The 11,307-nt window shown below is 55.9% G+C and overlaps 1 protein-coding gene across 1 annotated transcript; it reads right to left on the bottom strand.

The window, feature by feature from the left end:
- Positions 1 to 888: 888 nt before the first annotated feature.
- Positions 889 to 4,239, bottom strand: TLX3 (T cell leukemia homeobox 3). The gene is made up of 3 exons (XM_069869240.1): positions 3,780 to 4,239; positions 3,323 to 3,566; positions 889 to 1,099 (listed from the first exon to the last, which is right to left on the bottom strand). Exons 1-3 carry the CDS (start codon positions 4,237 to 4,239, stop codon positions 889 to 891), a joined length of 915 nt encoding a protein of 304 aa, XP_069725341.1.
- Between the last annotated feature and the right edge of the window lie 7,068 nt (positions 4,240 to 11,307).

The following is an 11,307-nucleotide window of genomic DNA, read 5'->3' as shown; positions in this document are numbered from 1 at the left end:
CGGCTCCTCTCGGTTCGGGCTCGGTTCGTCCCCGTCGCGGCGGCGGGCAGGGAGCGGAGAGGCGGGTGTTTTTTTAAAGAAAAACCGTTTATTTACACGTCTCGGCAAAGTACAAAGTATTATACATGGTCCGTGTCAACCCCAAATCTTCTTTATTATGAAACATAAGGCGCTTTCTCTAGAGTCGGTGGCGAAAAGGAGGGGGTGCGGGGCCGTCTCGGGGCGCTAAAGCTCAGCGGCTGGGGAGGTGAGGACCGAACCGCGTGTGCGGTGCCTGCGAGGAGCCCTTATTACTACGGTGAATAAATTACAGCTGACATTAACTTCACCTGGGACAGATGGAAGCTACCGCTTTTCAGCTTAATAGGGTTTCCTAAGCTAATGAGTCATCACCGGCTCCACTTAGTCCCCTCCGCTAAATGATAGGTAGGTTCTTTTTTTTTTTTTTTCTCTCTCTCAGAACAGGAAAACAAAAAATAGCCTTTTGTTCCAAAGCAACACAAAATACCTATGTTCAGTTTCCAATATAAATAATCGAGGCTTTATATAATTCCATATTAATAGTGCCCAAAATCTCGATGCATAAATAAATTAAATTATTAACACTTCTTACAAAAAAAGTGACATATTTCCCTTCCTAGTGGAACATCGACACGAATTTACAGGCGGAGCGCGGGGCCCCGCGACGGCAGCGCCCGGAGGCTCCGCTCCCCCCGGCCTCGGGGAGCCCCGCGGCCCCGGGCACCGGGAACCGGCCCCGGGCGAGCGAGAACCGGGGCTGGGCGAGCGAGAACCGGCCCCGGGCGAGCGAGACCCGGGGATGAGGGGTCGGGGGGCGCCGTCCGCCCCGTCGAGGGTCGCCCCGGGCTCGTCCGCTGCTCCCCGGGCTCAGACGAGGGAGGTGACCGGGGGGATCTTGGCGCTCTCCTCCTCCCAGGGCTGCAGGTTCTGCAGGGCGAACAGCGACGAGTTGTGCAGGCACAGCGGGTCGGGCTGGATCGACTCGTTCAGCGACTTCTGGAAGGCGTCGTGCTGCAGCTGCAGCATCAGCCGGCTCGCCTGCTGCCGCTCGGCCTCCCGCTCCTCCGCCGTCTGTCGCCTGCGGGGGGACACGCTCACACCGGGACCCCCCGACCCTGCCCCGAGCAGCCCCGAGGCCAGCGGGACCCACCCCCGCTCCGCTCCCCAGCGCGCCCCCGGGGCCCTATATAACCCCTTTCCGAATATTCCCCCCTTTCCGAGTATTTTCCCCTTTCCGAATATTTTCCCCTTTCCGAATATTCCACTCTTTCCGAATATTTCCCCCTTTCCGAATATTTCCCCCTTTCCGAATATTTCCCCCTTTCCTAACACTCCCTCGTTTGTTTCCGAATATTCCGCCTTTCCAAATACTTCCCCCTTTCCAAATATTCCCCCGTTTTTGAATATTCCCCCGTTTCTGAATATCCCCTGTTTATTTCCGAATATTCCCCCCTTTTCCCAATATTCTTCCATTTGTTTTTTTTTTTTTTTTAGAATAGTTCCCTGTTTTTCTGAGCCATCCCTCGTTTTTAGGAATCACCCCTCGGTTTTAGGAATAATCCTTCTTTCCTTTCCAGGAATAATCCCTCATTCTTTTCCCGAGTAACCCCTGATTTTTACAAATAACCCCATCTTATTTTTCATGAACAGTCTCTCGTTTTTACGAACAATCCCTCCTTTCTACGAACAGTCCATCATCTTTACTAACAGTCCCTCCTGTTTATGAGTAATCCCTCGTTTTTACGAATAATCCTTCGTTTTTATGAAAATACCCTTCGTGTTATTAATAACCCCATCCTTTTTTATCATTAGCCTTTTTTTTTTTTACGAATAATCCTTCATCTTTCTGACTAGTCCCACGTTTTTATGAATAATCCCTCTGTTTTACGAATAGCCCCTCGTATAACAAATAACCCTCGTTTTTATGAATAACTCCTTATTTTAGGAAGAGCCCCTTGTTTTAGGAATAACCCCTCATTTTACAAATAACCATCTTTTCTTTTATGAATAGTCCCTCGGTTTCCTGACTAATGCCTTCTATTTTCGATTACTCTCTCCTTTTTACGAATAACCCTTTGCTTTGATCGTCACTCCTTTCTACGACTAATTCCACGTTCTTCTGAATAATTCCTCATTTTTCCACCAGCCTCTCAATTTTACGAACCACCTCTCAATTTATGAACCATCCCTCGATTTTACAAACCACCCCGTAATTTTAGGAATCACCCCTCAATTTTACAAATCACCTCTGAAATTTATGAACCACCCCTCAAATTTACGAATCACCCCTCAATTTTTACAAAGCACGTCTCAATTTTACGAACCACCCCTCGATTTTACAAACCACCCCTCGATTTTACAAACCACCTCATACTTTTACAAACCGCCTCATATTTTTACAAATCACCCCTCAAATTTACGAATCACCCCTAATTTCTATGAACCACCCCTCACTTTTACGAATCACTCCTCAATTTTATGAACCACCCCTCACTTTTATGAATCACCCCATATTTTTACACATCACCCCATATTTTTACGAGTCACCCCTCAAATCTATGAACCACCCCTCAAATTTACAAACCACCCCTCAAATTCACGAGCCACCCGTCAAATTTATGAACCACCCCTCAAATTTACAAACCACCCCTCAAATTTACAAACCACCCCTCAAATTCACGAGCCACCCCTCAAATTCACGAGCCACCCCTCAAATTCACGAGCCACCCCTCAAATTCACGAGCCACCCCTCATTTTTACGAATGACTTCTCAATTTTATGAACCACCCCTCAAATTTATGAGCCACCCCTCAAATTTACAAACCACCCCTCAAATTTACCAGCCACCCTTCAAATTTACCAGCCACCCCTCAAATTTACCAGCCAACCCTCAAATTTACCAGCCAACCCTCAAATTTACCAGCCAACCCTCAAATTTACCAGCCACCCCTCAAATTTACCAGTCACCCCTCAAATTCAGGAGCCACCCCTCATTTTTACGAATGACTTCTCAATTTTATGAACCATCCCTCGCTTTTACGAACTACCCCTCGGTTTTACGAGCCATCCCTCGCTTTTTTTCGAGCCATCCCTCGCTTTTTTTCGAGCCATCCCTCGCTTTTTTTCGAGCCATCCCTCGCTTTTTTCGTACGATCCCTCGCTTTTTTCTCAGTCCATCCCCGTTTCTCCTGGCGGGGGGCTCTCAGGAGCCGAGCGGCGGCGGGGGGAGCGGCGCTGGGGCCGCAGCAGCAGCCGGGGGGGGTTGGGTTGGACGTGGCGGCCCCGGGGGCGCGGGACTCACCGCCACTTGGTGCGCCGGTTCTGGAACCAGGTCTTGACCTGGGCGTCCGTCATCTTGAGGGACTTGGCGAGGGCGGCTCGCTCGGCCGACGCCAGGTACTTCTGGCGGTGGAAGCGCTTCTCCAGCTCGCAGATCTGCACCCGGGAGAAGGAGGTGCGGGGCTTCTTGCGCTTCGGCGGGGTCCGGTTCTGGTACGGGTGCCCGATCCGCCGCGTCACCGCGAACGGCGTCAGCGCGGCCGCCGCTGCCCGGGGGGAAGCAGAGGGGTCACCGCACGGGGACGGAGGGGCTACCCCCCCGCCACCTCCAGCCACCCCTCAGGGCGTTTATTTCGAGGGGGGGGGGTTCTCCCTACGATTATTTCGTTTCCTATCAATCGTCCCCCCCGCGCGTTCGTTTTTCGGGGGGGTGAGAGGGGAGGAGAACAGCCCCCCCCCCCCTCCCCCGCCGGCCTTACCTGTGAACCTGTCCTTGACGAAGCGGCGGCTGCTCTCCATCCAGGGGAAGCTGAGGCTGCCCAGCCCCGGCACGGCGGGGAGGGGCGGCGGAACGGCCCCCGGCACCGGCCGGTGCGCCGGCACCCGGATCACGCCGGCGGGGGCCAGGCTGAGGTTCACACTGTACGATCCCGAATCCTCGAAGGGGGCGGCGATGGCCGGGAAAGGCGCCGGCAGGGCCGGGTAGGGAGCGCGGCCGCCGGGGCCGCCCAGGAAGGTGGCGCCGTCGGGGCCCCGCGGCGGCGGCGGCGGCGGAGGAGGAGGAGGAGGAGGAGGAGGAGGAGGGGGCGCGGGGGGCGGCGGGGCAGCGCCGTCCTGCTCGGGGCCGCTGAGGATCTGGTCGATGCCGAAGCTGATGGGCTCGTGCTGGTGCTGCTGGTGCTGCTGCTGCTGGCCCTGCGCGCCCGCCGGCGGATCCATCGTCGTCCTCCCCGCGCCGCCCGCCGCGCTATAAGAGGCGCCGCCGCTCCGCCGGCCCCGGCCGGCCCCGCCGCGCCGACACCAACTTCGCGGCGCGCGCCCCGACGGCCGCCCCGGCGCCGCCCGCGCCCCCCGAGCGCCCATTGGCCGCGCCGCCCCGCCCCCCCCCGCCCATTGGCCGCCGCCGGGGGGAGGGGCCCACACACCCCCCGCCCCGGGACTGACACACCGACACCCCCCCCCCGCCCCCCCAACCCCGGCATCGACCGCCCCGTCCGGCCCGCTCGGTCCCCGTTCCCATCCTCATCCCACCCCGCGTCCGCTCCGTCCATCCCCTCGCTGCTCCCTCCCCTTCCATTGCCCGCTCCCATCCCTCTCCCTCCCCGACCAATCCCACTCTGTCCATCCCGCTCCCTCCCCATCCGTTCTCCGTCCATTCTCTGCGCCCTCCCTATCCATTCTCCGTCCATCCCACTCCCTCCCCGTCCATTCTGCTCCCTCCCCATCCATTCCCCACTCCGTCCATCCCACTCCCTCCTCAGCCATCCTGCTTCCTTCCCATCCATTCTCCATCCCCATCCCACTCCCTCCCCATCCATTCTCCATCCATCCAGCTCCCTCCCCGTCCATTCTCCATCCATCCAGCTCCCTCCCCATCCATTCTTCATCCATCCAGCTCCCTCCCCATCCATTCTTCATCCCCATCCCGCTCCCTCCCCATCCATTCTCTGCTCCCTCTCTATCTATTCTCCATCCATCCCGCTCCTTCCCCATCCATTCTCCATTCCCATCCCTCTCCCTCCCTGTGTATTCTCCATCCCACTTTTTCTCCATCCATTCTCCATTGCCATCCCTCTCCCTCCCCGTCTATTCTCCATCCTGCTCCTTCTCCATCCATTCTCCATTCCCATCCCTCTCCCTCCCCGTCTATTCTCCATCCTGCTCCTTCTCCATCCATTCTCCATTCCCATCCCTCTCCCTCTCCGTCTATTCTCCATCCCGCTCCTTCTCCATCCATTCTCCATTCCCATCCCTCTCCCTCCCCATCCATTCTCCGCTCCCTCCCCATCCCTCCCATCTCCATTCCCTCCCCGTCCCACTCTCTGTTCCCATCCCTCTCCCTCCCTGTCCATTCTCCATCCATCCCTCTCCTTCCCCATCCATTCTCCATCCCTCCCGCTCCCTCCCTGTCCATTCTCCATCCATTCTCTGCTCCCTCCCCATCCCTCCCATTTCCGTTCCCTCCCCGTCCACTCTCTGTTCCCATTCCTCTCCTTCCCCGTCCATTCTCCATCCATTCCCGACTCCATCCCCATCCCACTCCCTCCGGGTCCATTCCCGCTCCCTCTGGTCCCTCCTCGTTGTTCCCGGCCCGGGGGGTCCCTCCCGTTCCCGGTGTGGCCCCCGCAGGGCACATTCCGTTTGCGCTCCGTTTGCGCCGCCGAGAGAGCTCGCAGGCTCTTCCCTGACGTCCAAAATTGGACCAAAGGCGTTAAAAATTAAATAACGCTCCGCCGCATTTACTTAGTTCCCGTCTTATAAAGGGAAATGAAAACAGGGAATAGAATTTCCCTCTTAATGCGATGTAATGGCATTTGATCGGCACCTGGCGGGGCGATCCCGGGACACCGGGCCGGGAGGGGCTCGAGTCGTTTTTAACACCTTAGGATTCAATTACCGGCCCCCCCCGGAGCCGCCGCTCCCGCTGTCCCAGCCCCGACGGGGCCGCATCCCTGCTGGGGCCGCTCCCCCCGCCCCGACGGGGCTTTAATTGCCGTGTTAATGACCCCCGGCCGCTGGAAGCGCGTCCGTCCCGTCGGGGGGAGCATCCCCGGGCCCGCGGTCGTTGACCCCGCAATTAAACACCTCCCTTCGTGTCCCCCCCGACTCATCGGATTGTCGGAGCGAATCGCATCGACTCCATCCCGGGATGCGGAGCTGGGGGAGGGAGGGGAGCTGGGAACGGGACGAAGGGGAAAAAAAAACGAAGGGAGGGGGGTAAAAAGATAAAAAAATAAAATAAAAAAAAAAGGAACCGGGTGAGGGTAAATAAATAAATAAAGTGACACCCAGTCCTGAATCAGGGCAGGCTTTGTTAGAGAAAATTGCGGCTCGATCTGCATAATGGGGACTCGGGCAGCCCAAGGCGATCTTTTTATTGCGTGTGTGTCTGCTGTTATCAATTTTGTGAACGATTTCACAGGGAGCCTGGCAGACTTGAGCTGGAATAATATGCAAAGATGAGCTTTGAATAATGAATGATGTGCTTTTAAACCAATTCCAAAGTGTCTGTGATAGTACAATATGAAAAGGGGTGGTAAGTAATAGTATATTTAAAAGGCGCTAGTATGTTTTTATTACTATATTTAAAAAGATATCTATATTATTTTTGTGAAATGGATAATATATCACGGAGTCTTTGATAATCAGCTAAACAATACATTTTTCTTTGGGAAAACTCTCCTGGTTTTACACAGTTAAATATAGAGTATCAGCACATGGCTCTGTAACGCTCGGCTACCTTATTAAATATTAACTCTATTTTAATATTAGCTTTTAAATTTAATATGTTGACGTTCTGCAGTTTTACTTTAATTATGTTTTATAATTAATAACCCGGGACGTATGGTATCCTTAAATGCAGCTCTCCCGCAGCCACCTCCACTCCTGAGCCCCTCTGAGCCCCGTGGCCCTGCTCCCGTTCCCCAAATCTGCCAAGCGCTGTGTTTCGTGTCTCCGTGCTGGACTCCACTCCCGGGATCCCCTTGGAGCTGGCAAAGCTGCAGCCCAGCGGGCCTGGGTTCCCTGAGTTCCTCTGGGGTGACCACGGAGCAGGGATGAACATGTCAGAAAAAGATTTTCACAGAAAGGGTCAATGGACACTGGCAGAGGCTGCCCAGGGAGGTGATGGAGTCCCCATCCCTGGAGGTGTTTAAAAGATGAGTGGACGAGGTGCTCAGGGACGTGGTTTAGTGGTTGATGGGAATGGTTGGAGTCGATGATCCTAGAGGTCTTTTCCAGCCTAGTGATTCTGTGCCCGCCCAAACCAGGCTGCTCTGCGCCTCTGGGGACCCAGACCTGGCTCAGGGCACACACAGGCCTTGGCGTTGCATAGCATGGCATGGGACAGCACCACGCACCACCACCACACAGCGTGACATGGTCTTTGCATGGTACGGCGCGGCACAGCACGACTCGGCACACAGAGCATGATCTTTGCATGCTGCAGCACAGCGCGACGTGAGGCCAGCCTGCAAGTCTACAGAGTCAGCCCCGAGCCGGGCAGAGGGGAGAGGAGCGGACGCAGCTCCAGCAGGACGGTGCCCGGCCGGGCAGGGATGCACAGCCAGCACCTTACAGCACTGCGGCCACCCCAGCCACGCGGGCAGGGAGAGACCAAGAAAGAAGAGCCCAAGGGAGCTTCATGCTCCCTTCAAGGGAGGCTGCTAGGGAGGGAGGGGTGAAACATTGTCATTTCCATTAAAACTCAGACAGCACATTGTGTAAGTATTAACTGTGCGTGTGCCAAGCACCCGGTGCTGGCAGAAGCACTGAGTTGTTTAGCCTGGAGAAGAGGAGGCTGAGGGGAGACCTCATTGCTCTCTACAACCACCTGAAAGGAGGTTGTGGAAAGGAGGGAGCTGGGCTCTTCTCCCAAGTGACAGGGGACAGGACAAGAGGGAATGGCCTCAAGCTCTGCCAGGGGAGGTTCAGGCTTGATATCAGGAAAAAAATTTTCACGGAAAGGGTCATTGGGCACTGGCAGAGGCTGCCCAGGGAGGGGGTTGAGTCACCTTCCCTGGAGGGGTTTAAGGGACGGGTGGATGAGGTGCTGAGGGACATGGGTTAGTTCTTGATGGGAATGGTTGGACTCGGTGATCTGGTGGATGTTTTCCAACCTGGTGATTCTATGATTCTATGAAGGAAGCACAGAATCATAGAATCACTAGGTTGGAAAAGACCTCTTAGACCATCGAGTCCAACCATAAGCATGGCACCCTGCTGGATGGTGCTTCGGCCCCGGTGAGGAGCCCGGCTGGGCTGGCTCTGCCGAGCTGCCGGGGCAGGGCTGGTGTGGCAACATTGGTTTGGAGTTCGCTGCACACAGCCACCTGCAAAGGCACGGGGGTCAGAGTTAAGAGGGGAAAAAAAATCAGTAACACTGTGTAAGAGGAGGGGCCACCTCCCCAGTGTCACTGGGCAGGATGGACCCCTTGTCCAGTTTGTCACTAACGCCACTGCTCAGCTTTTCAAGTGCTTCCTGTGGGAAGAGGTGATAGTAACAGGTGACAAAATACTTACTGACCCAGCCCCGAGTGCCTCTCCCTTTCCCAAGCGAGGCAGCTCCAGCGCTCCTTTTCCACCACAGCACCAGACATTTCCATATCTGCACTTGGAGCGGATTTACCAGCAGTGATCTCAGCTTTGCCACCAGCATGTGCCTCATCCATGGCCTGGACCATGACAAGAAGGAAACGGGGCTGTGGCTCCAGGAGCCGTGATCCTGGAAAGCAGAGGAGCGATGGGGATGGTCCCTCCACATCCCAGCACCAGGGAAAACAAAATCCCCGTCAGAAGGAGGTTGGCAGCGCCAGGATGTTATTTAGTACCTGGGGGTCATGAGGATGAGGAGGTGGCATTGACTGGTGGGTCACGGCATGCAGAGGGACTTCAGCTCCTCTCCACTAAGGGGACCTGGATGTTCCCCAAGGATGAGCACACAACACGGGAGCAGGGACAAGTGGTCCCCATTAGGACCAGACCCAGCTCTGAGGCAGCTGGAGATCAAACCGAGAAGGACCATTCCCCGCAGCAGCCTCGAGCACCCGCCCTGTCCCACCATCCCGCCATCACCTTGGTGGCACAGCAAGGACCCAGGGGTCCAGTGCCACCCGCACCAGCCCCGGCGCGGCACACGGGGCTGAGCTCAGCCCCACGGGCCGAGGGGGATGAGCAGACCTGATGGGCACACGCCCCCAGCTCCGTGCAGCTGCTTTGCTGTAAAGGAGCCTCAGTTAAATGTTTACTGTTAAAATTTAGCGTGGGCCAAGTGATCCATTACACCTTCCTGGTTTTAATGTTTACCATTAATTATTTTTAAAATGAGGCATTTTGTTTCTAAGGTGAGAGTGACAGGTCTCTGGGCAGGAGACCAAGAGAAACCACTGCGGGGCTCCTCCAGCCTTTTCAAACCAGTAGGCAGCGTTTTACAATAACGGGTCGTTAATTGGTGGTGCATCACTGCGCAGTTCCGACCGAGCTGCCTCGCGCAGCCGCTGAGAGCGAGGGGCTGCAGCGGGACCGATGCTCTTGCAGGAAATCCAGGGCCAGGTAGGACTGTTGGTCCCCGGTTGGGTTTGAGCGGCCCCTGCGAGGCTGTTTGGGGGCTGGTGGGTGGCTAACGATCGCCCAGCACCCACCGCAGCTGCTCGGACGAGGGCTGCGATGCTGTGTCCGGCTGGAGCGGAGAAATCGCCCCAGAGCTGGGAGCCTAGCGCCCCACAGGCTTTAAAGAGTCCACAGACGCTGTGTGGACAGCGGGGCTGTAGGGTAGAGGTGCAAAAGACGTCGTGGTGGTGCCTCCACTGTCATGGAATTGTAGAATCATAGAATCACCAGGTTGGAAGAGACCCGCCAGATCATCCAGTCCAACCATTCCTATCAAACACTAAACCATGTCCCTCAGCACCTCATCCACCCGTGCCTTAAACACCTCCAGGGAAGGTGACTCAACCCCCTCCCTGGGCAGCCTGTTCCAGTGCCCAATGACCCTTTCTGTGAAAATTTTTTTCCTAATGTTCAGCCTAAACCTCCCCTGGCGGAGCTTGAGGCCATTCCCTCTTGTCCTGTCCCCTGTCACTTGGGAGAAGAGCCCAGCTCCCTCCTCTCCACAACCTCCTTTTAGGTAGCTGTAGAGAGCAATGAGGTTTCCAGCTTCTCTTGCCCCATCCTAGCTCCTCCTGCTGTGTATGTCCCAAGCTGCTCCCCCAGCACGCTGTCCTGCGCATCTGGGGATCTAAGAGCTCCAGCTCCTCCCAGCATTCCTTCCTTTGGGGCCTGAGAGCCCGAGGTGCTTTAAGAAGAGGGGTTTGACCAATGTCTGACCTGCGTCTCTGTGTGGCCTGGCTGGTTGTCGCGCTGCCACAAATAAGGGATGTGAAGGGCCATGTCATCCCTCATGTTGAGTCACCTTCCCTGGAGGTGTTTAAGGGACGGGTGGACAAGGTGCTAAGGGACATGGTTTAGTGTTTGATAGGAATGGTTGGACTCGATGATCCGATGGGTCTTTTCCAACCTGGTGATTCTATGATTCTATGTATCAAACTTATCTGCTGCCCTCAAACTTCTTTAACAGGCAGGAATTCACAGCTGGGAACTGGTCTCTGTCCCTGGCAGCTGGGAAGCCTCGTGTGCCCGATGCAGCCAGAGCCCAGCGTGGGGCTGCAGGAGGCACCGGCACCTGTGAGGACGAACGTCTGCGAAAGGCATCACCCCTTGATTCAGGTTTTGTTTCTTCCCACAGGGCGACAGGGAACGATGATATCTTCCTGCATGAGAAAGCAGAAGATGCTGAGATGTTTCTGCTGTAGCTCCTGGCTTTGGCAGTGGATCTGGGGGCAGGCAAGGACAGTCCTGTTCTCCACAGCCTTTTCTAAATAAACATTGCTGAACAAATCCAGCGTTTCTGAGTGTTTAGCACACTGCTGATTACACCCAATTCGTGAGGAAGTCAGCACGACAAAGCACACAAAACCCCAGCCCTGCAAGTAGTACCGTTACGGGACCAGTGATGCTGGTGTCCAGGCTGCAGGTGGACGCGGGTCCTTCGCATCCTGGCACAGGAGGGGGAAGAAAGGGATGGTTGAAAGGAGCTTATGTGCAGCAAGTTGCTGCCTGAGCTCTCTGGACCCACCCGGGGGGACACGCTGGGCAGGCAGGCAGAGGGGTGCACACAGCAGGGCGATGCCATCCTGTCCCTTATACCTTCTTCTGCAGGGCCCTGTCAGCCCCCTGGCTGCGGGTCACCACGGCCACCAGGCCCCAGGACACAGCATGGGCCTGGCTGCC

This window comes from Phaenicophaeus curvirostris, chromosome 15 (genome assembly GCF_032191515.1).
Source record: "Phaenicophaeus curvirostris isolate KB17595 chromosome 15, BPBGC_Pcur_1.0, whole genome shotgun sequence".
Taxonomy (NCBI): Eukaryota; Metazoa; Chordata; class Aves; order Cuculiformes; family Cuculidae; genus Phaenicophaeus; species Phaenicophaeus curvirostris.
Note: the sequence above shows the minus strand (reverse complement) of the source record. Positions and strands in the feature narration are given on the sequence as shown.

Coding starts and splice junctions, on each gene's coding strand:
- TLX3 (XM_069869240.1), bottom strand. CDS start 4,239: ATGGATCCGCCGGCGGGCGCGCAGGGCCAGCAGCAGCAGCACCAGCAG. Junction 3,567..3,779: donor CGTCAAGGACAGGTTCACAG/GTAAGGCCGGCG, acceptor CCCCCCGGGCAG/CGGCGGCCGCGCTGACGCCG. Junction 1,100..3,322: donor AACCGGCGCACCAAGTGGCG/GTGAGTCCCGCG, acceptor GTCCCCCCGCAG/GCGACAGACGGCGGAGGAGC.